The sequence below is a fragment of the Cyprinodon tularosa genome, unplaced genomic scaffold (assembly GCF_016077235.1).
Source record: "Cyprinodon tularosa strain WSP-4 unplaced genomic scaffold, ASM1607723v1 ctg37, whole genome shotgun sequence".
In the NCBI taxonomy this organism is placed as follows: domain Eukaryota; kingdom Metazoa; phylum Chordata; class Actinopteri; order Cyprinodontiformes; family Cyprinodontidae; genus Cyprinodon; species Cyprinodon tularosa.
Genome location: NW_024039085.1, coordinates 1,538,191 through 1,565,827, shown reverse-complemented (window position 1 = coordinate 1,565,827; position 27,637 = coordinate 1,538,191). Strand labels below are relative to the sequence as shown.

The 27,637-nt window shown below is 38.2% G+C and overlaps 2 protein-coding genes across 4 annotated transcripts in view; both read left to right on the top strand.

The window, feature by feature from the left end:
* Nucleotides 1-299: 299 nt before the first annotated feature.
* Nucleotides 300-8,146, top strand: si:ch211-223a10.1 (palmitoyltransferase akr1). The gene is made up of 10 exons (XM_038296366.1): nt 300-580; nt 1,029-1,164; nt 2,534-2,644; nt 2,725-2,857; nt 3,063-3,241; nt 3,338-3,411; nt 3,508-3,670; nt 3,761-3,843; nt 5,159-5,349; nt 5,441-8,146. Exons 1-10 carry the CDS (start codon nt 430-432, stop codon nt 5,927-5,929), a joined length of 1,710 nt encoding a protein of 569 aa, XP_038152294.1. The 5' UTR covers nt 300-429; the 3' UTR covers nt 5,930-8,146.
* Nucleotides 8,147-8,290: 144 nt separating this feature from the next.
* Nucleotides 8,291-27,637, top strand: part of arhgap22 (Rho GTPase activating protein 22) — a 21,079-nt gene continuing 1,732 nt past the window's right edge. The window contains exons 1-10 of one of the 3 annotated variants that reach the window (XM_038296362.1): nt 8,291-8,556; nt 8,789-8,888; nt 18,308-18,504; nt 19,956-20,043; nt 23,484-23,612; nt 23,711-23,921; nt 24,025-24,157; nt 24,258-24,331; nt 25,399-25,520; nt 26,656-27,619. In XM_038296362.1, the coding sequence (XP_038152290.1) occupies nt 8,554-8,556; nt 8,789-8,888; nt 18,308-18,504; nt 19,956-20,043; nt 23,484-23,612; nt 23,711-23,921; nt 24,025-24,157; nt 24,258-24,331; nt 25,399-25,520; nt 26,656-27,619 (2,021 nt within the window). In that variant the 5' untranslated portion in view covers nt 8,291-8,553. Of the gene's footprint in view, nt 8,889-11,643; nt 11,965-18,307; nt 18,505-19,955; nt 20,044-23,483; nt 23,613-23,710; nt 23,922-24,024; nt 24,158-24,257; nt 24,332-25,398; nt 25,521-26,655; nt 27,620-27,637 lie in introns of those variants that run through there. The other 2 variants (XM_038296364.1, XM_038296365.1) reach the window with 2 other exon arrangements.

Sequence of the window (27,637 nt, the reverse complement as noted above, 5' to 3'; positions counted from 1 at the left end):
TAACTAAAAGAGATATATGCATTTATGCCTCACGGTATAATTTAATTTCTACCTACATTTATTTGTTTATTGTATTTTTGGGGGCAAATAGTTGTATGCTTATTTATTTATTGAGCATTTATTTATTTCTGTATTTATTTTTAAATATGGCAGAGTTGGTCCTCCATATTAACCATACATTTCACCATAATAAAGGAATTGCTCTACGTGTGATCCTGTGCTGCTATAGCGACCTCTGGTGACCTTTCCCTGCATGTATCTGTAAATCACGTGATCTGATTCAACCAATGGGAGGCCGAGGGAGCGGTTAACGCTAAACACAATGAAAGCTTCTGCAGTTTGCTGGGAAAGATGATCTCTCGTCCCACTTCGCATCATGATGTAATGCTGCTTTTCCCGGGGTGCTGATTTCTGCTGCAGTTCCTTTCGATGGAAATCCAAGAGGACAGATTTGGTGCAACGCATGCGATGCCGCTGTGCGACGACAGTGGTGGAGACATATTTGACTGTATACAAAGAGGAGATGTTGAACAGTGTATACTTTTCGTGCAAAATGATCGATTAATCCTCAAGCATAAGGGTAAGACACCATGCAATGTAAACTAAAGATTTGAAATCCTCCAAATGCTTCCAAAGTGGCTGCTACTACGACCTTCTGTTTTCCTGTCATCAACCTTTAGCCTCTTCCTTATATTTCTCTGGTTTGTCTATATTGTGTTTTGCATTGTGTTTCTGGCACGTGTGAATAATCTCCATTATGCAGCCTTCTGAGGGGAACACAGCTGCCATTGCACAGCTTCTCTGCATGGAGGATGATGCACCAGAGGGTCCATGTGTGGTTTTGTGTCATTGCCAGGAAGAGCTCTCCTCTGCTGCAGCTTACTGTGTGATGCAGCTCTTGTGATAGATAGCTGGTCAGCACAAATTCCAACTGAGTCGAAGCAGGCTTAAACCCATGAAAAGCCTTGTAACCATATCTTTTTCTGTACCTGAAGAAGAATGTCTTTCATGTGAATGGGTTTATTTAGGCTGGGGTGGATTCAGCCCTCTCCATTATGCTGCCCTCCATGGAAACCGCTCCCTAGTGGACTTCTTCCTCAGTGCTGGTGCAGACCCCAATGTTACATGTGATGCAGGGCAGACTGCTTTTCATTTTGCCTGCAGGTAAGTTGAAGCTACATACATAACCTATTAATCTTTCTCACATTTTGTCAGATTGCAAACCACAAACTTCAGTGCATTTTGGTGTTATTTCATAAAATGGCACTACTCAAAGTGCTTTGTACAGCAAAGTAAAACGGAACTTGGATTGAGTTTGTCTTACCTTTAGGCAACATGTCAGGAAACACATACTTAACGAACAGGGTTTAGTATGTTTGATGAAGTTTGATGAAGTGGAAACTGAAATGTTTTTACCTTTTGGCTGCAAAATCGCTGCAATCCTGCATAAAGCCATCAACAACATAAAAACTTGCACAGCACTTGAGATCTAGGAGAATCTTGGAGATTTGATTTGAAAACAATCACTCTATCAGCACAAAGCGACTTTGTTAAATATTTTAAACAGGAATAAACCCAAACATCCCATCCCACAGCCTGCAGTTGTAAACAGAGCTGAGTACATGCATAAATCAGTCCTGCAGCTGCATATAAGGAAGGTAACACTTATTATACTATGCAAAGTGGGAGGACAAAGCTGCTTTCTTAACATCTTTAAAACAAGTAACATATTAAAGACCAATAAAAGCCTAAAGATATCAGGGATGAAGCTATGGAGAGCTATTAGGCAGCATAATGAAATGATAGATTTTAAAATAGGATTGTCAAAGAAATAACTGCTGATAAAACAAAGACAGTTTACCACCGGCCATGTAGACCAGGTAAACACGGTGGTGGCTGCATCGTGTTGGGGTGTAAATCGAGTTGGTGTTTTTGAGATGAAAAAATTGATGTTTTGAAATAAAGACATGGTATTCTTTTAAGGTCTAGCGTGACAACAAGACTGAACACCCAGCAACAGCCATCAGTCCTGATTATGCCTTTTCTTGATGCCCAGAACTGAGATTATTAGGGGACGCACAAAAACGTCTCCCAAAGTCGGAATCCCAAGTTGAAAGGTCACTAGGTAACGCTCCAGAAACTAGAAAACTATTAATTCAATTCTGTTTCCAACTTTAACCTCTGAGAACAGCTAAAACTCTGACTCAAAATCTTATATAACAAAACCTGATTGAGTTTGAGCCACTTTAAAATGATGTGCAAAAAAACTGCAGCTGCTGCAAAACTGATCTCTGTTAAGTATTGACCATGATTGTAATAAAAAGCAGACTGAAGCTATTTGTAAAAACTTTCATCTGCTATTCTTTTTTTTTTTTTTCATCTTAAAATTCTGTGTTAGGGTGTGTTTGTCCCATGCATAAAACTCCAATACAAAACTTTCAGATTTGTGCTAATAACATGACAACACACAAAAGCATTCAAAGTATTTTTTTTTTTTTTTTTTTTTTTGCTTTTGCATGTGTTTCATCGACAGGCAGGGAAACATCTACAACATGCATAAAATGGTGCAATACGGTGCAGATTTGCGGCTTGTGGACTTGCAGGGGAAAACATCCATGCATCATGCAGTTACTGGGGGCAGCATGTAAGCAAGGAAAAATTTGTTCTTTTTTTTGTGTGTGTCTTTTTTCAATATATCCTCTAACTGTTGCTCATCTCTCTAAGAATCGCTGTGCACTATCTGTGGGAGACAGGAATGTTCCGATTCTCTGACACTGACATGTACAAGGTGACCCCTCTTCACCTCGCTGCATCCACCGGCAATCTAGACATGATTCGCTATTTGCTCAAAGACCAGGTATGAAATACACTAAAGGGGCCATGTTTTAACCTTCTACTCTCTTAGCTGTTAGCTTTATTATTTTTAAACAAACTTAATTAATCTATATTTTACTCTAACATGTATGTTTTTGTAGTTTGTGGTGCTCATAATTAAACCATGATTAAAAGAAGCATGAAACTGTAAAGCAGTTGCAGAGACAGCATTTTCTTTTCTTGTGTAGCGGTGGGTTGTGAATGCAGTTGACCAGCAGGGAGCAACAGCGCTCCATGTTGCAGCAGAGAGGGGCGCAGTAGAGGTATGCTGGACTCTGCTGCAGAAGACCGGCTGCTTTATGCTTCATCTGAGGAACTACAGCGGCCTCACCCCACTGGATCTCTGCAAACAGGGAAGAACCTTCAGGTAGAATTGTCGTTTTCACAAACTGAGATTTCCTGATGTAATTAAAGATCTTTCATGATGGTGATAGACAGCCTTTATTTACATTTTTTTTTTTAGACATCAGCAACTTGCCAAACTGCTAAAGCGGTACATAAACGAGCCAATACATCACAAGCCCAGAGAATCTGATGGTACATGTCACATTAGTTGGTCACTTTTTTTATTTAAACATAAAGCAACAAGGATTGTTTGTCAGTAGTAATTTTATTCTTTGTGTTAATTTCCAGCGCTATACTACTGGACGCTGCTTTTTCCATCTGTTAGTGGAGCTGCCATCCTGCTGATAGCAGCCATGTTTGGAGGCTATGGGGGCCTTGTCTGTGCTCTCCTCTTCCCATGGCTGGCCAGAAGCATTTTCACTCAGTATCACCGCATGACCTCGTTCCAGAGGTATTCACATGTCAAATATCCGGTGGTAGGTAACCAAACTGTTGTTTGTGTCAGCTCCCAGGTCACATATCTCATCTTATTTTCCCCTAGGTTAGCTAATCCAATATACCTGGGGACGCTACTGGCTGGTGTGATTCATTCCCTGGTGTGCTTCTGTGGAAGAATTATGCCTAATATCCTTAAAAGAAGTACCTTAAAAAGAAAAAAAAAACATTTCCCTTCAATCTGCAGGAATTGTTCCTTAAAGTTTTTGCAGTTTAATGTTCTGTATGCAATTGTTCTTTATAAACCTTAGAGTTCAACCAACTAAAGTGAGTAAAAATGCATTTTTACAAGTCAGATTTTACTTTATTGAAGTGCGACAGAAAACATATCCAACGAGCAAGGCGTATGTGGCTACTCACTTAGTAAGCTCACCTGCAACTGGAAATGTGATTAAAAAGGCTAGTTTAGGGCTAAACTTTTTTACACCTCGATGAGTAGTGATGGGGAGAGCAAGTTAAAAAAAGCGGTAAAGCTCAATCTTAAAGAACTGCAATAAAAGGGTTCCATCCAGGCTTGCCAAGATATTCATAATAAATGTTTTAGAACAAATAAATTTTCATCCCTTCAATCATGAAACTAAACTGTGTTTACTATTTACTACTGGGACCAGGAAGCATGTGCTTTGATTGTACTAAGAGAAAACTTCAACAACAGGTGTTCCTGGTGGGTTTGGTATGAGACTCAAAATGAGCTTATGGATAATCACGTTTTACTATTGTTAAGCATGGTCGAGGCTCTTTGGTGTTGCAGGTCTGTTTCTCTCCTGTAAGCCATGCAAGATTGAATTAACCTGCCTCCGCCAGATGGATTTGCTCCGCATATCCATCTGGAAACCTTCCGTTGAAGTAATTTTGGGAAGGGGCAAAAATACTGATTAGCTGATTGGCCAATGTTGGTGATAGACGGGCCAAATAAACCAATCAGATCAACGAAGCATATGACGTAACAGAGCGACGACGAAGAGGAGCCAATTGATAGATCAAACTCTTGCCGAAACCAGTCGCGAAAAGAGCAAAAACATCTTTTCCTCTGAGAAAAGCTTCCAGAGCAGTGTTTTGCTCTTCTTTCAGTGAAGAAATACTCTGTAATTCCGATAAAACTTGCTCGATAGCCACGCTAACGCTAGTTTCATCGGCTGAAGCCGCCATGTTCTTTAGACTGAACTGTCTCGCTTCTTGTTGCGTCACACCTCAACCCGCCTCAAAGCCAACGCTGATTGGACGTTCGTTTGGTGAACGGCTCTAAATTTTCTTCAACGGAGAATCTCCAGACTGAATAGCGAGTGAAATCTTAAAAGCTCGCGAGATCAGGATGGTCTCACAAGGCTAAGATTGCATAGCATCATGAAAACACCAGGACACATTCCAATAGCAACTTACTCAGGTAATTTACAAGTCAGTGTAGCGAATTAGAACAGACGGTTACATCCTTGACTTTTTGAATGTGTGTGGCCCACTAGCACTATCGCTCAGGTGTCCTGTGTCCACTTCTTCATACTGGTTAGTCTCTTCTACATGGTTCTGACTCAGGATCCCGGGGTTTTAGATCAAGCGGATGCAGATCCTCGGTTTTCCTGTATTGCTGACCTGGTGGAAAACAACCAGAGCCCTCACAGGTTCTGTCCGTACTGTGAGGTAAAGTACTCTATATTAACCCAGAGATGATGTTTGAGTGGATTTCTTCTCTGTTGCTCTGTTTCTCACCCTGTCCCTGCATTCCTCCTAGCTTTTCCAGCCGGACTATACAAAGCACTGTAAACTGTGTGAAGCATGCATCTTAGACTACGACCATCACTGCCTTTTCCTCAACCGCTGCATTGGCCGGGAGAACCACAGACTCTTCCTCGTCTTCATCCTCTCGTTGGTGACCGCCCATCTTCTTTTCATCGCCTCAGGGCTAAGTTACCTGTACGGCATCATGCCAGATGCCAGTCTTAGCTTCTCAATGTGGCTCACCTTGTTAGGAGAGGAGTTCTGGGTTGTAGTGTTGATGATTATGAATGCACTTACTCTCCTGTGGGAGGCGTGGCTTCTGACTGAGCAGTTTGAAGCCATCTCAGCCAGAACGACCACCTATTTTATTCACGGTGAGGTTGACGTAAAGCAGAGGCCACTGGGGCAACGCTTGGCGGTCGTAGCAGCCTTTGTACTCGAGGGACGCAAATCTCTTGGCCTCAGACAAAATAGAGAAGACAAAAATGCCATAGACATTTAAGTGATGGTTCGACTCTTACAAAGCTGTCCTGTTGATCTCAGCATTGTTGCTCATGACCAGATTTAAAGTCTCAGATTGTTCAAATGTAATGATAATGTTTTGCTGATTCCATTGCTATTTATGATTTTAATGTAGATTTTTCTGATAGCAGCTGGGACTGACCTAAGACACAAAGTGGTTAGAAAAACTGATACGACGAATTGCCAGACATGACTCACAAAACAGAAATCAGTCAGACCAATCCTATTACATAATCCCACTCAGAAATGAGTGAAGAAATAAAAATGAAACAAAGTGACTTAGAAACAGGGGTGTAAAGGAATAACAAAGTTGAATCTAACAGAGTGCACATAAGGAGACAAAAAAAAAACAAAGTCAGATTATATCTACAAGAACTTAAGCTTGAAATCTAAACCACATAAAACACATAATTTTGAAATGGATAACAGATTGAATACAAAGTCCAAAACACAACAAAAAAATATTGATACATATGAGGAAAGAAATTCTCTTAATTCTTCCATCTGCTGAACGTCTGCCCTTTCTGGGTTTTCTTTTAAATTATTCTCTCTTTTCTTAAATTTTTATTTGTTAAATCTATTTTCCAAACTTCGATCATCCTTTACTTCCGACGTTCATTTTAGTTTTACTTTTGTATTTTCTTCTTTTTCCATCTCCTTTAGTCTTTTCTTTCAGTTTTTTGCAGGGTTCCATATTTACATTCAGTCCCATGTAAAATCCTTTTCTATGCAATCAAGTAAAGTTTTGTTTTTATGCTTTAGACTAACCAGGAGCTCTGGAAATGTGGAAAAGTGTAAAAGTTATGAAAACCAAGGAACCGTGAACATACACCTGGCTGTAGAGTACATTTACCAGCAAATATTCTGACTGCTTTACTGAATAACTATGACTAAACATTTTAGTGGCCTTCTATACTGCTTCTTTGATGTGTTTGATTTAATTCTGTTATACGTTAAATGTTATTATTTTAAAGAAATTTATCCCATAAGCAAAACTTTTAGTGAACCCCTGAGCAAGCTTGCGATAGTAGTTAACCAACAGATGCACTGAGAGACTTTGCTTCTAATTTTATCCTTTAAGCTCATTCCAACCATCAGGTTTCCTTTGCTCCTGCTAATGAGACGTAATATTTAATGCATTCTGTTAAACGTGTTAATTTCCTAAATGTCCCACAGGACCATATTTCCAGGTAATAGATGATGGTCCCCACACCCCTCTGAGGCGGTTTTCTCTGGACTGTGTGAGTAGCTCATCATGTAATGGGATTTAGCCTCTCATCCAATGATGTGATGGAGCAGACCATATTTATTGATATGAAGTGCTGTTACAAGTATTTCCCTACAACTGAGTTGCCATGGTATTCATAGCCCTTGAATTTTCTTTACATAATGTTGAATTTCAGTCACAAAATTGACTTTATCTTATTATGACTTTGTGCAATAGACAGATACAGTGGGGAGTATTATATCTTTACTGTTTTTTTTTTTATGTTTATTTCCATTCAGCTCCCTTAAGATTACATTTTGCTGAATAACTTATATCTGACCAGGAACCTTTATTAACCACATATCCTTTGTTGTATTTAGTTCTCGACTCTGAGCACTTCTAACACATGGGGTTACTCAGGATCTTAGGTGTATGTGAACAGTTATTTAGTCTTTTTAATAGGATTTTTCCCATAACTCTCCTTTCTTTGATGAGAATTATCATCCTGCTGTGCATGCCCCTGCTTTATACCTCCCAAAACTCCTATACCCCTGTCCTATTTGGTGTTTTCCTTGGTCTTCCTGAGTTAAACCTCAGACCTTGACAGCTGCATTTCTACTAAGATTAAATTACACACTGGGTGACTGATTTGGTTACTTCTGAAGGCAGGAACAGATTTTATTTACAGGTATCAGAGTAAAGTACAGAAATCTGCCATACCTAATGATTTTTATGTAAAACTCATGTTAACTATTTTGAAAAGGAGTCATTTTATCAACAACTTCACAGTTTTGCACTATATTATTTATATATGTGAAATATAGAATGTTTTACTTGTATGTGTTTCGCCATTTTAAAATCCACACCTGGTTTGTGGCTGCTGTGTTCTATCCTAAAAACTTGTTTTGATTTTGTTTTTTTTTAAAGGATGTCATGTGTATTGAGGTTTATATGTGCAATTATGTTTATTAAAATGTTTTCCTTTTTGAATGTATCTTATCTTTCCTGAAAATCTGAGAGAAACAGGCCTGGTGAGGCTTATGATTTGCTTGTGCCCCTGCCTTTTGAAATATATCGATAAAGCATCATGAGCCACAGCCGTCGGGTTTAGCTAAATGGAGCCAGGAGAAATGTACAGTAATAACATAAGTGAGAGAAACCCATAATATAATTTTCTTTCAAGTCATCAGTTTTCACTTCTCCATCAAGGCATCTTACTTCCCCTCTGGATGATTCAGCGGAGGGAGACAACAGGAGAGCATCTCATCCAACACTGAGTTTTGTTTTTAGTAGGATTTTTCTTTTCTTTTTTTACAAATGGCCACCTATAATCAGAGCAGCTGTTCAGGACAATGTCTTAACATCAGGATTTGTCTGGAGAGCCCATCCAGAATGACATGGCAAGTAATACTCGCATGACAGGCTCTACTTCCTTCTACTAGTTTGTTAGCATCAGCATTCCTCAGCCACGTGTTATTTGTGTTAATTATAGCGACTATAGTGCTCTTTCTCTGTGTGAACATCATTTGAGTTGTTGTTTAGAGCTTGTTTATCTGGAGAAGTAATACGATTTGGGAATCGACATTATTTAGGCCCTGAAACTGGATTTTTGTGTCTGTGTCGTGGCTTCAGAAATGGTCCCATTTGAAAAGGACATATTGTACCAACGGGTTCTTTGCCATGAAGTCATCCAGGACTCTTCCGCTCAGTAAATATCCAAACCAACAAGCAGGTAACGCTCAGTTATTTTATTTGGTTCTATAAATATTTATATCAAGTAAGGTTATCTTTTTAATTGGTCTAATAAAGTATAACTTCAAAAAAATAACAGTAATAATTGTTTTATTATTAATGATTTAATTCTATTCCTCAATAAAGCCATTTAATTTATGAGCTCAGCTATTAAGTATTGAAAACAAAAGCTCTCTGTTTTAACAACTTCTCTGTTCTGCATTTTTGTGTTTCTCACTTGATGAAAAAACATTTATAGATTTTAACACATATTCAGTTCAACCGACAAGAAACAAGAACATTTCTCCCCTGAGTGTTGTGGATTCGACCACACAGACTACAGAGCCTCTGAGAACAGTAGCCATTTCTGCCACACTGTAAACCTCAGCCTGAATGAGTCAGGATCCTGGCTGTTGTTGATGCACAGAGCATAACTAGGATTGACACGAACTATACTTGTTTTTAATGAGCAATGTTTTATAGAAGTAAATTCTATGTTTATATATAACAAGTTAGTGCAGAACCTTCTTTCTGGGACTGAATTAAGCCATCAGAATCACTTAATTAAAAGTCAAATGATATAAGCTGTTATGTAGAAAAAGGGAAATATATAAAATGTTTACATTTTTTGCATCTTATTAAAAGGATACCTTCCTCATTCCACATCTCAGTTTATGAAAAGTAAAGTATCTTCCATTATTACTTGAATATTAAACTTTTAGCCTGCAACTTCTGCGATTGTAGCACCAGTCGCCTTATTATATTTACCCAAGTTGACTCATTTTATGGCTTAATACCTCACTTTGAGATCGGTGTGAATAAAAGATATCTATTCTTTTGAAGGTTATACATGCAAGACTCGGCGTTGTGTAATTTGCTGCTTTATTTGGCTTCTGCTCGTGTGAATATTACTGCAATATATTGTTTTCCGAACCAACCAGATAAAGAATTAAAAACATTTTTGTTTTAAAGAATATTAATTTAAAGCAACACCCAGAGCCTTACAGGTGTGCTTTTATACTGTACACTAAAGCCCTGGCGTGATGGAAATCTTTTTTTGCAATCAACAGATTAAAAAAAGTGTAAGTAAATGTAGAAACTTCACTTCAACTTATCATTTATACAACTAATGATCTCTTGAGGATTTTAAACCACCAAAAGCAGCATTCCTAAGCTTTCTGTGATACCACCAATGCACGTTCAGGTATATATCCTCTCTTGGTCCTTTCAGAGCGATACTCTGAATAGATTTGAAGGCAATTTAAAAAGCATTAGTTGACGAACTAAAAAGCTGAGTTAAGTTGTTAAAAAAGGAGATTCTGATCAATCAGATTTAGGCGGAGCTGAATGGCTTCATTCTTGCCAAGTGCAAAGTTACTGGGCCCTCAGTTCCTATAAGTATGGTGGTATGAACTTAAAGGGACAGTTCTCTGGAACTTCACAACCATGAAATACAAGGATTTTTTTCAAGCCAACATAAAGTACTGCTTGTTTATGAAGTAAAGGGACAATTAGGAGGATGGATCCCTCCATCTTTATCACACAGCAATGGAGTTTGAGTAGCTTGGTGTCTTCAGAGCAGCTGACAGATTAGGGTGCAGTCAGCAGGAACGCAGTCGCTGATCAGGTCGGATGTGTTGAAAAGAAGTCAGAGAGAAAATGGCAGTCCTTGTTGCAATTTGTTAAAACATTGGCATTTGGTGCTGATTAGAGGTAGCGATACATGGTAATGACTACATTTCTCTAGCTTAATATATAGCTTAATATATATCTATATTAATGTATAGGTTTTTTAGCCCTGATGATCATTTAAACTGCTACATATATCAGCCTCATTCAACCAGTCACACTCTTGCGAATGCATAATTCATACACCTGCAGATCGCTATGCAACAGTGTTTAGTGTCTTACCAAGAGGCACACTGACATGCCGGTCCTGGAATTTAAATTTCAGATTGTAAGACAACTACTCTTTTTACTGGGCCACACAAAAGGAACAAATTCACAAGCAGATATTTATGGTACAGCTTGTATCATGTATAAACAAGTAGCGACTAGCTTTGCCAAAATGTTCACTTTGTAAAACATTGTTTGTTTTTATGAATTATAACTTGGTGGACTCAGCTCTGGGATATTTTCATATCCTTTCTTCCCTGGAGACACTGTGGGATACCAGTGAGCTAAAGAACATGTCCAGGAAGATGAATGTTTGGGATTTCTTTCTTGAAATATTGGGTGCTATTTTAGCTTCTGCAGAAGGTGCATTGCCTTTTAATTTGCATTAAAGGCTCCCTGTAGTTGTGTTTTGATATGACCTACATAATGCAAGCAACTTTGGTTGGAAAAAATGGCCATTTCAAAAACTGTTGTGGGTTTGGGGATGTGAAATTTAATAGTTTATTTATTGGGGGGAAAAATTCACAGTATAACCTGCATAGTATAAGAATAGGAAAATTAAGTGGTCGCTGTAATGTCATGTCTACCACCTCTGCAACATTTGGTATTGAGAACATTCCCAATAATACAGATGTATTGATCTGAGGTTTTTCTGCTTCAGGCAAACATCAGACTAAATGCCATGGGCTCCTTAGGTGGTAGAGGGTAGAAAGAGGTTACATTAAGCAATAGGTAACCAGATATAGGACACACAGATGGACATATTTATAGGAGGTGAGAAACTGATACACAAGTGTGCTGCATAAGGCGGAGAAAAAGATAGGGAGGGAAAAGAGAGGGAGTGGGTTGGGCTTTAGGTATGAGCGAACAACAGCACATCAGGGCAGTATGACAGAGACCAGGAGTGAGAGGAACAAGGGGAGACGAGGAGGAGGATAGCGCATGCTTAAGTGCCTGTTAGTGTGTGTATGCTTGACTGTGTGCATGTACCAGCATAAAATCATAGTGAGATGCTCGGAGAGGATGAGGTGTAACAGGGTGAGGCTGCTGCAAGAGGCGCTAAGTGGGTTTGCATATGAGGGTTAGTGTGTGAAGAGAGGGATGCAGTCATGTCTCTGTGAGAGGGAGCAGCACAGCAACGGTAACCATGCTGAGCCCCAAGATAAAACAGGCTCGCAGGGGTAAGCATAATCCCTCCTCCCTTTTTCTTCATTTTCTCCTCTCTGTCACTCCTGCCCTCCTATTTCTTTCTCTCTCCATCTCTGCAAAGCTGCATATGTCTTTCTAAAGTAATCAGCCACATTAGTGCTTTCATTGATGAATGCATATGTGCATTGCCACAGTTAAATCTGCACATTATGTCAGTTTGTGTCATTGTTGTCTTTGTAAACTGTAATTTGTGAGATTTCCTTCCATTTTATGATCTAAAGTGCTTGATCCCTCAGTTTCCCCCAGTATTCAATGAGAGTTAATATGATCTACTACAGGGGTGATGTAATCTGTCATGTCTCCCACAATTAATTAAATCAATGCACAACAAATTTGATTCTGCTGGACATGGGTTGTAGTAAGCATGGCTGCTGGAGAGATTATTCAGTCTTCAACAATGCCCTGCACGCACCGTATTATTTTCAGGGTGTACCCCAGCTTGTTGGCTGCGGCTCTTGGCAGGTGATAAATCTGGATCTTGACCATCTTCCTCCTCTAAATTGCAACAGCTGACTGTCAAACATAGCTTATCTAATTCAGAGTAAAATCTATTTGTGTGAGCATCAGAAAAATTAAGGCTGTATAAATGTCCAAAGATGAATATGGAAGCTGTAAAACCTCCCACCTCAGATGTTTTAATGAAGCAGCATATAAATAGATGCTGTGATCTTCCTCACAGCAGGTGGTTCCTGGATCACATTAAAGTGGTTTGGATTGGGGTTGTTACAGTTCTCACCCTGGCATTTCCATTAAAATACTTTTCTTCCAAACTTTTTCACTTGAAAATGAAAATTATTGAGATTTTATTATACATTGGTGATTTTAAATCTGACTTGAAACTTTGTCTAAATATGAGGCAATGAAATTGATTTTTTTTTTTTTACTAGATATAAGTTATATATTTGCAATAATAAGCAAAAAAACATTTATTTTAGTGTATTTTGTGTGCGTTTTCCTTTGCTATTGATGCTGGAAGTAGATGCAAACAAGAAAATAAGGATTTCACAGTTTAAAAGGCTGTTTTTTGTTATTTTTTAGTTTCTTTGCTCAAAAAATGCAATGAATTCAATCTCTGGATTTTATCTCTGTTATAGGAAAATGAATGAACAACAATTGAATTTAGAAAGCAGTTTTTTTTTTTACAGTTTTGTAGACACCTGACAGATGATGGAAATAGTTAACTCGTGGGTTTTCTGATTGCTTCCCCCCTGAGGAGAGCTGTGGTTAGCATGAACTTCTAATGCGTTGGTATGGTCTGTTCACTGGTTCCAAAAAAGGGTTTTGTCTTTTTTATTTCTTCTTTTTATGTGTAAACCAACCAGCCACAGCTCAAATGACTCAAGATGAAAAACAATCACTCTCCAGATACCAGTAACGGCTGCATGTCTAGAATAAAATCAAATTAAAGTAGTAAGGATGATGGGGGGAAAAAATGCTTCTTCTTTCTTTTTCAGAGCGATGGTGCAGCAGCCACTTTCGTTTTCTGGCAACGCCTCCTGGCTTGCCATCTCAGTTTGCTGTAATGGTATTCTGCTTTGATTAGATTTCCAGCTCCTTTCTTCTCTGATTCGTTTTTAACGCAGTATCATTTCTGAAAAATTCAAACAGCATCATTAGGCGGGAGGTGCTCTCAAAGGCTTTACATATCAGGCTTAAAATCCCAATAAGTTTAAGGATGAAAAGCTGCCTGTGAATGTAAGCCCCTCAAATGGAGGGATGGGTCTACACAGCCTAGATAACATTCTAATATATGTTTTAAACAAACAGGGCAGGTTTCTTCATGTGTCAAATTTTATTTTGTGTTAGTTTTTTTGATAAACAGTCATATTCAATTCATTAGAATACCGGTATATATATTACAATTGGTCATTTTGTTAGATCAAAAGTACATTTTGAATATAATATCTACACAGGTATTGAACATATTGAGCCTGAATTTCTTTTGTGAAAATGTTTTGGTCTGATGTAATCTTAAGTCTAAGAGGAAAATCATAAGAATTGACAGAAATAAAGGCTTGAAAACCTCTATCTCTGTGTTATTGATCTATTTAATTTGTTTCACTTTTTGTATGAAGTAAATAAGATGAATTAATGTCTCAAAAACATTATAATTTAATAGATAAACTAATAATTAGTTAACTAATATTTTGGGATCACAATCAGAAAAAAATTATAATTTTCATAATAGTCCATGTAAAGCAAATAAAACAAAGCTACATATTTATAAGCTATCCAATACAATCAAGAAATCAATTCTATATAATATTTTGAAAAAAGTTATTAAATATTCGATGTAATGAAAAATAATCAACTATTTAAAACAGCTTTATAATTAATTAAATTTCAACATGCCTATAATTAGAAAAAGGCTTGAGTTTGTACCTTTTTAAACCCATTTTTGTTGTTACAATATGTCATGTATGTTTTTCTTCAAAACCTCTTTTCAGAAGTTTTTTGTATATATATATATATATATATATATATATATATATATATATATATAATGTATGTTTATATATGTGTCTATATATATATATATATATATAATGTATGTTTATATATGTGTCTATATATATATCTTACTTTCCACATCTTTTCTAGCTCCTCTTTTAGCCCTTGGTATTTCTCAAGCTTCTCGTGTTCTTTCTTCTTGATGTTGCTGTCGCTTGGGATTGCCACATCTATCACTACTACCTTCTTCTGCTGTTTGTCGATCAACACGATGTCTGGTTGGTTAGCCATCACCTGTTTGTCAGTCTGGATCTAGAAGTCCCATAGGATCTTAGCTCGGTCTTTCTCAACTACCTTAGGAAGTGTCTTCCATTTTGACCTTGGGATTTCCAGCCCATACTCATGGCAGATGTTCCTGTACACTATGACAGCTACCTGGTTGTGGCGTTCCATGTATGCACTTCCTGCCTGGATTTTACACCTTGCTGTTATGTGCTGTATTGTTTCAGAGGCATCTTTGCACAGTCTGCATCGGGGGTCCTTCCTGGTGTGGTAGACCCCGGCCTCTATTGATCTTGTACTGAGTGCCAGTTCTTGTGCTGCCATGATTAGTGCCTCTGTGCTGTCCTTAAGTCCAGCCTTTTTCAGCCACTGGTAGGATTTTTTGATATCAGCCACTTCTTCTATTTGTATATATATATATATATATATATATATATATATATATATATATATATATATATATGTACTCCGGAGTCAGCTGAGAGGTACAGTACCAGCAGGCCAAGCATGCTGCAGCTCATGCAGTTGCAGAGGCAAAAACTTGGGGCTGGGAGGAGTTTGGAGAGGCCATGGAGTTGGACTATGGGTTGGCCAATAAAAGTTTTCTGGCAAACTATCCACCTTCTCAGGAGGGGGGAACAGTGCTCCACCAACACTGTTTACAGATTGGGTGGGTAGCTGCTGACCTCGACTGGGGATGTTATGGGGCGGTGGAAGGAGTACTTCAAGGATCTCCTCAATCCCATCATCATGTCTTTCAAGGAGGAGGCAGCAGCTGGGGTCCAGATAGGCAGAGCCCTGGGGGGGAAGAGATTTGTCCTGAGTACCTTAAGTCTCTGGATGTTGTAGGACTGTCTTGGCTGATACATCTCTGCAGCATTGTGTATATGTCAGGGACATTACCCATGGGTTGTCAGGCCAGGGTGGTGGTCCCTCTCTTTAAAAAGAGGGACCGGAGGGTTTGTTCCAATTACAGTGGGATCAGAATCCTCAACCTCCCCGGTAAGGTCTACTCCACGGTGCTGGAGAGGAGGATCCGGCCGGATCCAGGAAGAACAATGCGGTTTTTGTCCGGTTTAGGACTGGACCAGCTCTATACCCTTCATCGGGTGCTCGAGGTTTTGTGGGACTTCGCCCAAACAGTCCACATGTGTTTTGTGGATCTGGAAAAGGCAATCAACAGTGTCCCTTGTGGGGGGTGCTCTGGGAATATGGGGTGCGTGGCTGTCCATTCTCTGTATGTCCGCAGCAGGAGCTTGGTTTGCATTGCAGGGAGTATGTCAGACCTGTTCCCGTTCCATGTTGGTCTCCGCCAGGGCTTTGTCACCGGTTCTGTTCATTACATTTATGGACAGAATTTCTAGGTGCAGCCAGGGACCCGAGGGTGTCCAGTTTGGTGACCTCAGGATATCATCTATACTGTTTGCAGATGATGTTGTCCTGTTGTCCTGTTTGCAGCCGAGTGTGAAGTGGGCGGGATGAGGATCAGCACCTCCAACTCCGAAGCCATGGTTCTCTAACCGGCGAAAGGTAGACTCACCTCTTCATGCCTGTGAAGAATCCTTGTTACAAGTAGAGGAGTTCAAGTATCTTGGGGTCTTGTTTACAAGTGAGGGACGGATGGAGAGTGAGATCGAAAGACTGATCGGTGCAGCATCTGCAGTGATGCGGTCGCTGTAACGGACTGTCATAGTGAAGTGGGAGCTGATCCAGGGGACAAAGCTATGGATTTACCGATCGTTCCTACTCTCACCTATGGTCAGGAGATTTGGGTAATGACCGAAAAGACAAGATCGCGAATACAAGTGGCCGAAATGAGGATCCTTCACAGAGTGGCTGAGCACCCTTCAAGATCAGTTGAGGTGCTCAGTTACCCGGGAGGAGCTCGGAGTAGAGTCGTTGCTCCTCCATGTCGAAAGGAGCCGGCTTAGGTGGCTCGGGCATCTGTTGCGGATGCCTTCCAGTCACCTACCTTGGAAGGTGTTCCAGGCATGTCCTATTGGGAGGAGGCCTCGTGGAAGGCCCAGAACATGCTGGAGGGAATATGTATCTGAGCTGGTCTGGTGTCGCCTTGTGGCCCCCTAGAACAGCTGGAAGAGGTGTGTGTGGATCGGGAAGTCTGGGCAACTCTGCTTAGATTTCTGCCTCTGCGACCCGGCCCCTAGATAAATTGGGAAAAAAATTATAAAATAATTATATATATATATATATATATATATATATATATATATATATATATATATGTATATATATATATATATATATATATATGTTGCATTTTGTTTTAATTGTCCTTGTTTTTCCTTATTTATACACTAGCTACCGTAAAGCACTTAGTTGTTCTATTAATTAAAAAATTTTGCAATAGTGTGTTGGATTTGATTTGCCGTGTGACTATGGCTAAGCTGAGAAACTTACCTTGTAAATTCACAGTACTGAATTGATTATTTCACTCATCAGCTTTAATATGGACTTTATGTTAAGTGTGGACAATATTTCAACATCAGTATTGGAAGATCATTGAATTCAATTTCGGTGATAAAACTTTCATAGGTGTGAGTACTTAGGCCAAGGCTTGGTACGTACACTTTATATGAATGCTATATAAAACTGTTGTGGTTTTTAGTCAGCTATAATTTTTGTAAAAAATATGAACATTTGAGGCAGGTCATTGGCTGAATCTCAGTTCCTCGTTTAGAGTTCCTGTCTATGTAATGAAATGTCCTAGATGTAGCCATGTTTGCTATAAATATAGATCATGCTCCGCCTGCTACAACCATCAGCCTACAGTTTTGCTAATGACTGCACCATGAGCTCTACAGTCTGCTCTCCCCTCAGCATTTATGACAATGCAAAGAAAGGACAACCAAAAAAGAGAGATGTGAAAAAGAAACACAGAGCAGTTAGATGAGAGAAGATGAGGGAAGAAGGGAGGAAAGGAAAGAGAGATTTGTGTCCAGGCCTTTACAGATACCTTCCCTGCTGTCCTCAGCAGAATGCAGGATGCAATTAAAAGAAAAAAAAGACACCATTGATTTTCCCCCTCCTCTCTCCTCTCCCACTGCATTCTGCTTATCTCTCTCCATGACTCCCTAGAGATTACTCCACTATCCTTGTTTTCTGCTCTGCAGCTTTGGCATATAGATGCTAATATACAATCCATACTTGTAATTACTCTGTGGCATGCAAAGCATAACATGAACCAAAGCAGAGGTTTCCTGTCTGCAGTGGGGAAGTGCTTGTGCTACTTTGGTGTTTGAAACAAATAGAATCTACAAAAGACAGAAAGCTTGGCTATCACTTTTTCCATGTTGCTTGGCATGTATTATATTAGTCCGAATAATGTACACTACTCTGTATTGTTCCATGAGATTCATTCCAAATAAAAGGTCTTCAAAGCTTGTGGTTTTATTGTGAAATCATGTGGAGAAACTCAAAGTGGATGAAAGCTTCTTTAAGAATCTTTACCCCTTTATTTTTCCTCATTATCTTAATTAAGCATGCTATCTTTTTGGATCATAATTCTGTTGGATAAAATCAATTCATCAATCTAACTGTACCTCAATGGCTGTGTCTGTGCAGCACGATCCAAGAGCATGGTGCTTGGAGAACTGTCTCGACTCTCCAGGCCTTGCTCTCCTCAGGAACAAGAAAAACCCTTGAAGGCAGGCTGGTTAAAGAGGCAGAGGAGTATCATGAAAAACTGGCAGCTGCGATGGTTCGTCCTGAGGCCTGAAGCTCTGTATTTTTACAAAGACCAGGATGAAAGCAAGGCACAGGTGACAACACCAAACATTTACATATAGTGGGAGAGAAGCTGGAGCACACCATTTTTAAAATACTATTTTTGGGGCTATAATACTTTTTTTTTTTTTTTTTTTGCCTTAAAGGTGACAAATATCTTGAATAATTTAATGAAAAAAGAAACAATTTTGTAAGGAAGGATTCTAAAACAACACAAACTTATGGTTTATGAATAAACACAAAATGTAGTCTATAAAGTATATTGATTCATTTAGAATAAAAGGTTATCCTGCCTAAATTGAACTGATGTGAACTAATCATGACTCATTTGTGTGTAATCAGTGTTTAACTTCATTGGCCACATCCAGCTCTAATTTCTGCCTGATTTGCAGAATTAGGAAATCCCATAAATAGAACTTTTTTCTCCCCATTAAGGAAGCTAGAAAACAACACATGCTTAAGTCATTGGGACTCCAAAACCCAGAACAGTGAGATCCGAGATTCATGATTTATCTACATGAAGACACTTGACCAAATGACATCCATGGGAGACTTCTGTTTCCAAAACCCCTATCAATTAAAAAGAACACAAACAGTCATCTACATTTGCCAAATAACAAATGATAATCTCAAAGACATCTTCTACTCTGAAATTGCTGTATCCATCAAAACTGTAACAAACAATTAAAACTTCAGTTCTGCAGAAGGCTCACCATCCCTCAATGCATGACATGCACAGAGGAAAAAGACAGCTAATCCTATAAATTCTGCACACAAACTGTTTACTTTTATCTTCAGGTCAGTGCTGTAGAGCACTGTTTGTTAAATTCAGCTGCCACAGAGACAGTTTCGTACCAAGGCTGTGTCTCTGATGCCCGAGTAGTCAGCTAATCAGCTGAAAACAAAATAAGCATGTTTGCTACTTCAAGACCTTGAGGACTTGGGTTATTTAGCATGACATTTACCCAAAACATTGTAGAATAACTGGATAACTGAATAGCTGAAAAAAAAAGAGAAAAAAGCAACATGTTTTATTCTATTGGATCACATGCTTCTGATATGGCAGATACGATTTTAATAATTTGGAAATATTAATTTTAATCAACAGATTTCTGCAAGAATTGTAAACCTGCTGATAGGCTATCATTTTCCATTTCAAATATGTCAATTTGAAATGTTAAGTAAATAAATATTGTGTTTTGTTGTTACGTCAAGAATAACAGTTTGGTTAACTAATGTAAGCAACTGTGCTATAAGGAGCCGCCATTTCTGATCCCCCTATGGTTCCGAAATTAGAGCACATCCAAAACCAGAGATAAGTAGCTGAAGATCCCCTGAGTCATCCTTGCTTTAATCTCTCTCTGTTGGACAGTTGCCAAGCATATCTGTGCAACCACTGCTCCACAGTGTTTAATATGAACTTCACATTCAAATATCATCCCTCTGCTTGTCTTAAACTCATACGACTCTTTCATTTCTCCCACAGGGTTGCATTCCACTTCAAGGTAGTCAAGTCAATGAGGTTTTGGCCAATCAGGATGAGCCCAGTCGCCATCTTTTCGAAATTGTTCCAGGTGAGTTGGCACGGTGACAAGGTTGTAGAGTAATCCTTTTTCAAGGATGCTGATCATCAATTCTGTGCTGAGGACCAATTATACATTTTTTTCTCCGACTATGAAGCATTGTCTAAACTGAAACCATTCTATGATGAGTTCAATTTAATTTGAATCAATGTGGTTTACTGTAATCTGTGCTAAAACCTGTTCATGGTTTGTTTATAGCAGCCACAGTAAAATATAGGTTTTTGTGTGATATTGTTGTGCAATTATGATATATTTATTGCCCACCTCTTAGGGGTGGCAAATATGTTGCTTAATCAAATAGTATTCTTACTGTCATATATTTTTTGTGTCATAGATTGTTTTTCATTTCAACAAATGCAAAAATACAAGAGCTCAAATCAAGGTCAAACAGATTCTTCTGTACATATTTGGGATAAATCTAAAACAACTTCCATTCAAAATATAGGTGTGTATTAGCAAAAATAAATCAGCTCCAAGGTAAACATATTTCAGTTGAAAATTCTTGAAAAAATTAAACATAACTAAACTAAGCTACTTTATACAAAAACATGGTTGAAAAACTATAGCCAATAAAATTATGCAATGATATCACAGTTTATTTGGAAGAATTTGAAATGTGGTCAAATTAGCTTTAAACTATATTTGAGCAATTGGAATTTGTTTAAAACAATTCAAAATGTAAATAAAAAATTCTGGAAAATAATGACTATTTACTTGCATTTACTTAATCAGAAATCAATAACCTTTTGTTAATTGATTCTTAGCCTATCTAGTAAACATAAGGGGACTTCTCTTAAATGACTCTTTGGTCATAATGTGTTAAACTGGGATGAGCATATGAGGAAAAACATGAACGTTATTGTTATAATAGTGTTTAAACCTTTGGTAAGTAAGGTTTGTTTTAGCTTTATATACAACAGCTCAAAACATGTCTGCATGCCTACCATGCAACTCAAGCTGTTAGCTTGTCTTAAGCAAACAGTAAAGAAATTAAATGATTAAAAATCATCTGAAAGACAAATTGTTTAGCTGGAAAATTTCCATTTTGGAAAAGCATTTTTCTCCAGTATTAGCAGTTAAGTGTGGCAGGCTCACAGCAGAGAAGTTCTTTGCTCTCAGGAGCTTCGCACCTCCGGTCTTTTCATGCATCTCAAAGCTCCTGAAACTTTTTGCAAATTGTCTGCTTTGCAAGCAATTTAAGAGCTCAAAAGCATTATTATTTATTATTGCTTTAAACTGTTTTATAAATACAGTCATTAATGAAGAGAAACAAAGGGAGACCAAATTGATATGATTTTCATTTACAAAAATGTTTATAGTTTTGCTCATTGACCCAAACTTATCAAGGTCGTGTGTCAGCTCACCAGAATCTGCTGGTGATTCCTAATTTTCTTTTTCTTTTATGGCTCCAAATCTCTAGAACAAGAGAACTTAAAACTTCAGACAACTTCTAGACAGTGAGAGCAACGTGGTACTTCAGTGCTATTTCTTTGCCAAACTCAGATTAAATCATGTTAAAGTTTAAGTATTGTCATTTACTATGATGAAAGGCTTTACTGAAAAACTGATTCGCTCCAGGTAAAAGATCTTGTAAAAAGCTCAAAGTCATAAGCATCTTCAGGAGGCAATAGTGAATCATCTCCAGAATGAAGAACTCGCCTACATTAAAGGCTCAGCATGCAATCAGTATGACTAAGTTAAAACACACAAAAGCAAAGAAAATGTCCCCAGAAAACAATTTTCACAAGCTGTGTTCAGAAATGCAAAATTCCCCAAATTTTTCATCCATGAGTCAGTCAAGATTTTCCAGTGTCTCCAGGGAACACTAACAGGCAGGGCATAGCAATAAGTGCAGATAGTCATATGTAAAAATCCAAAACCATGTGTTGGATTGCTTTATCAATACACAATAATGTATGTTTTTTATCTCAGGGTTTGCATTTTGCTCTAAGGCAGAGTAGTCCTTTAAAATATGTTCAGAAAGCCACATCAAAAGAAGTCAAAACTGTGGTGAAATAAAGAAAATGTCAAACTGAAATGTCAAACAGGGTAGTCTCATGCTGACAGATGTAGAGAGAAGGCTAGGCAGAGCACAGGCCTCTGCTTTGTACTTTGCAGGGGTCCTCGGTTTAATAAGGTTATCAAAAACACTGACTCTGGTATTTATAGTACATACAGGTTCCTTGTTTTGGATATATCCTGTGCATAAGACTTTCTTCTGCCCCCTTTAATTGTTACATTGGAGAACAACCTTTTACTGAAAAACATTCTCGACTTTTAAAAATCTCTACTAGATTTTTTTAATTGGGAAATTGATATTTTTTCACTTGTCTCTTGTGAAATTACTCACTCTCAGACAGAATGTATAGTGTAATGTTTATGGGGGTTTTTTTCTCAATAGAAGGAAAACCATTGCCCCAGTTCCATTTTTTTTTCCAGGAATGCTCTTTTTTGTGTCTTTTTTGTTTTTTGTGTTTTTTCATTGTCCCTGTTATTGAATACACACAGCTACTACCACCATGTATCACTGTAGGGTGATACATTTGGTAGCTTTTGTCAAAGCTGAAATTATGCTTTCTGTTAAAATTGGGGCTATCTTTGCCACGTTATTTCATAAGGCCATGTTTGTGAAGTGCACAGTTAATAGTTCTGTAGCAGATTCAGTAGTAGACCTTTTTAGACGTGATTTATAAGTCTTTTTTGTTAGAATTCCCGTTGGCCATACCATTTCCATTCTTTAGATGAAAGATTGAACGGTGCATGAAAGCTTTGGAAATTATTTACAAGCATAACCATGCTTCACATCTTTATTTATGCCATGTCTGCCCTGTCCTTTGGTCTTTGTGATGCTTTTTCTGTACATTTTTTTAAGTGCTTCTGTTATTGTTTTTGTCCTTCTTTTATGACTGGGATACATATGTTTTTCTTGCCGTTCTAAATAGGCATCCAAGTGTAGTCTTTACAGCCAGAGGTTTGAGAATTACAAATCCAAGAAGGCTTCACTTTTGACCAGGCGATTGTACACAGATGTACTGTTTAGTGCAAATTATAAGGGAAAGACTCTTTTGTTTTTGTCTGCTCATATTTTGCTCTGTATGCTCTGATGAAGGTCTTTCTGACCGAAAGGTGAAATCTTAAAGTGAAATATTGCAAAGAACAACTATGCAGAGGTCTTTACTCTGCTTCTGGATTTACAAATCCCAAAAGAAACACTTGTATTGGATGGTTGCTCTGTGACAAAAAAAGCAAACATTGAAGGCATATAATAATACATGCAAGAAAATGTATCTCCTTTTTAAGGATTGATTGATTGTGTCTTTTCATATTGTGTCTGTTTTTATCATTTATGTAAGATGACCTTGAGTTCCAAGAAAGATGCCTGCAAATAAAATGCATTATTATTTTCTATGTGCTATAATATGTGTTTTCAGGGGGAACTGGGGAAAAGGATCGAACTAACATAGGTCATGAATCATTATTACTAATGGCCAACTCACAGACTGACATGGAAGAATGGGTCAGAGCCATACGTAGAGCTATTTGGGCCCCGCTTGGTGGAGGTGAGGTCACGCCAACACACGTTTCTCGTTATGCTTTAAAGAACACTCCATTTGGGTACACTTGACAGAAAACACTTTTTTGTGCTGCCTGACTGCAGGTGTTTTCGGACAACGTCTACAGGCGACAATGTCATACGAGGCGCAGTGTGGCCCTCAGCGAGTGGTCCCTGTTGTTGTTGAATTGTGTGCAGACTTCATACGAGAACAAGGACTTAAGGAGGAGGGCCTTTTCAGAGCACCTGGGCAAACCAATTATGTTCGAGAACTGCAAGATGTGTTTGACCGTGGTGAAAAGCCTGTGTTTGACAGGTGAGGCAGTAAGAAGGTTCATCTTATAAATACTGTACATCATGCTATGTCATTATATAGGTTGTTTTTTTATATTATAATGTGCACTCTTTTCCTCCAACAGTTCCACTGATGTCCACACAGTGGCCTCACTACTAAAGCTGTACATTAGGGAGCTGCCTGAGCCTATAATCCCATTCTCCAAATACTCAGAGTTTCTTTCCTGTGCTCAGCTTCTAACCAAGGATAAAGAAAGTGTACGATTCTCTTTTGGTCTTTTGTGGGGTTATTGTTCTCTCATCTTGACTTGAAAATTCACATGTTTTTCTGTTTTTTTGTTTTTTTTATTTGTCAAAGGCCATCAAAGAACTAAGTAAACAGGTGAAATCCCTCCCTGAGGTTAACTATAACCTCCTAAAATACATCTGCAAGTAAGTAGAAATACATGCATCTGTGACCATCTCTTCTTTGATTCTAAAGCTTTTGATTCCTGGTGATAAAGCAACCAGAGAAATTACATCTTTATATAAACACAGTTGTCATGATGAGGCACCTAATGCATGACACCTACATTGTTTCTGAATAATTGTAAGTACCCTGCGGAACCAAAACATCAACCTCATTTATAGCAATTATTTGATCTATTAGTTCAGAGATTACCTTTTTAATAAATCATAAAAGAGATATTCTAAGTAACATACAATCATCACTAAAAAGCATGTGTGAATTTAAAAGAAAATGCCATGTATTTTGCACAGTAAATGGCAAAAGCATTTCAAAAGAAAAAAGAAAGAAACATCAGTTTAATACTATAAAATATAACTTTGGGAGCTCTGAATGGAGCATATTTACCAAAAGAAAGCATTTTTTAATCTTAAATCTGCACTGAGTGGTTTGTTCTTTTCAGAAAATGATGTCTAAATGTATGCAAAAGATTCTGCATACTGCATGGATCAATTGTTTGATTAATAAATTAATTGATAATAATTTCATTAATCCATTCATCAAAATGAATCATTTCAGCCCTGACCTCAGCCCCTCTTTCAGTAGCTCTAATATTAATGTTAAAAACAACCAATAAAACAGGAACAATTTCTCAAGGTCATTTGATAATACCTGGTACGTAAAAAATCCGAAACACAATAATAATAATAATAATACAAGACTTGTATTATTATTATTGTGTTTAGGATAATAATAATAATAATGATACAAGATTTGTTGTTAAATCTAAGCCCAGAATGCATCATTTTCAAGGTTTGGGAGTATAGAGACTATATTTTAGTGGTTACAAACTATATTTTACAGCTATGAATAGAATTGGTGCTTAAAGGTTTACTGTTTCAAAATCTTTCGCTTCAGTGACACCACCACGTTGATCAAAAGTTAATATGCTGTATTCAGCAAATAAACAGTAGTAGATTAATGGTTAACAGGTGGACGTTAACAAACACTGACCAACACTTTTTTCCCTCTGTACTGGGGTTTGTTTTCTCAGGTTTCTGGATGAGGTTCAGTCACAATCCAATGACAATAAGATGAGTGTTCAAAACCTGGCCACCGTTTTTGGACCTAATATTCTTCGACCAAAAGTGGAGGATCCTGTTACAATGATGGAAGGTTAGAATTTCATTAGCATACCTTAATCAGGCATAACATTATGGCCACTAAGAAGTCGTATGATTATCTCATCTTCATGGTGCCCATTTTTGGGTAAATATGTGCCAGAAGCTATGAAATTGGGCAGGAAACCCTTTTTTTTTTCTTTTCGCAGGTTTGCAGTTGTTATTAAATTTTGTTCAGGTAGTTAAATCGGCAAAAGGGTATTTGCAGCTAAAGCACAGTAAGGCACGTTGTGAAGAAAAACTGTGCCATCAGGTCTACTCAAAATATAGCAGAAGTTAATGATAATTCTGATAAAAAGAAGTCAGAATTGTAGTATATCACAGTTTGTTGCATATAGGGCAGCTAAAGGAAAGTCAGGGTGCCATTGTTTACCCTTCAGGAAATGGTGGTGCTCTGAGTGAAGCTGCTAATACTGGAGAAAATAGTTTTCCAAAATGGAAATCAGCAGATTTAGAGGTCTTGCACATCTAGAGACATGTTGCTCCAGCTAAAAAAAAATTGTCTTTCAGATTATTTTTAATAACTGCAAAATTAAATACAAAAAAATGACCACAGAGGTAGAAAGTGAATGACTTGGTCTAATCTAGTTGGCTTTTAAGTGGCATGGGAAACATCATTTTGATAAACTGGAAAAACACAAGCCAGTATATGCAGTTGGATGCTTCTGGCAGTTTTTGTACTCCTCCTTGTTGGGGACACTGTCCACTGTCTGGTGATGGCAATTCTTGATTTATTTTTTTTTTGCTTTGTTTCTATGCCTCCATAAAGCAACAGAATAATTAGTATAGATTGTTGACTTGGCCTCCAAGTGTACCAGATCTGAATCTAATCAAACACCTGTAATATGTCATTGATAAAAAGAGTAATCTATAGAGGTCACACCGTTATACCTACACAACCGATAAAACCTGCTGCTAACATTTTGTTGCAAGAAACCTTAAGACACCTTAAGGAGTCTATTAGAACATAGGCTTTGACCTGTTAGGGCTGCTTTAAAACAGACACACCAGGAGGAATGTGGTCATAGTGTGATGCCTGATATGTGAAAGTTTAGTTGTACTTCTTTAAAACCTTTAATTTAATACCCACCGGATTTCTCAAGTATTTGTATTTTTCAAATTATAAATAGGAAGTTCCCAGGTGCAGCATTTGATGACAGTCCTGATCAGTGAACACTCTCGACTTTACCCTAATGAGGACCCCCAAACTGGGGACAAATGTCTTCCACTTCGACAGGACCTTAAACGATCCAGAGTAGAATGGGTTTCACAAGAAGAACCTGACCCAACGAATCACACAAGTATGAACTCTACAAACCTCAAAGAAATCCACACACCATCAACTGCTTCAATGGAAAATGAGCTGCCTTTATTAAGTTCTGTTGCATCCAAAAAGGAGGAAAACAGTCCAATTAAGGGCGTTGATATAAAGAAACAAGATGAAAAAGGAAACTTCAAAACTGAAGGAGAAAGTGAAATTGCTGTTAGTCCCAGCAAACAGGCCAAAGCTCTACCTTCATGGAGGTGCTCCTTCAAGGGCAGTGTAGCCTCTGGAGGGCCAAAGGGGAAAATGGGAGGCTCAGCGGGGGATGTGTCTGAATCTGGTGGAAGCAACTGGCTGATGAATGGCCTGTCGTCCCTCAGAGCGCACAGACGCACAACCTCATCAGGTGAAAGAGTGAAAGACTCTACGCTGTCTCTAAAGGATTCAACTCAGTCTCTTAAAGAAACCAATGTTCTACTCAAGGACATGCATAGAGACTATGACCTAGAATCCCCTCAAACAGCCCAGTCTCAGAGAGCCTTTAATAAATCCCACAGGCTGTCTGCCTACGACAATGTAGCTCCTTCCAGCCTAAGCCTGCCTGCTGACACTTCGTCTATCTGGACACCATTTGAGATCTCTTTGTCAGATACAGAAGGAAGCAATAAGGCAACAAAGGTTGAACAGGATGAAGAGAGAACGACGGAGAGTGGAAATGGAACAAATGATGAAGATGTCACAGGAACGAGTGAAGACAGCACTAACAAGTTCACTCAACTGAAGCAGGAACTGAAGAAACAGAAGTTGAACTATGAAACCCGCATTCGCAAGTAAGTCAAATCAATGCA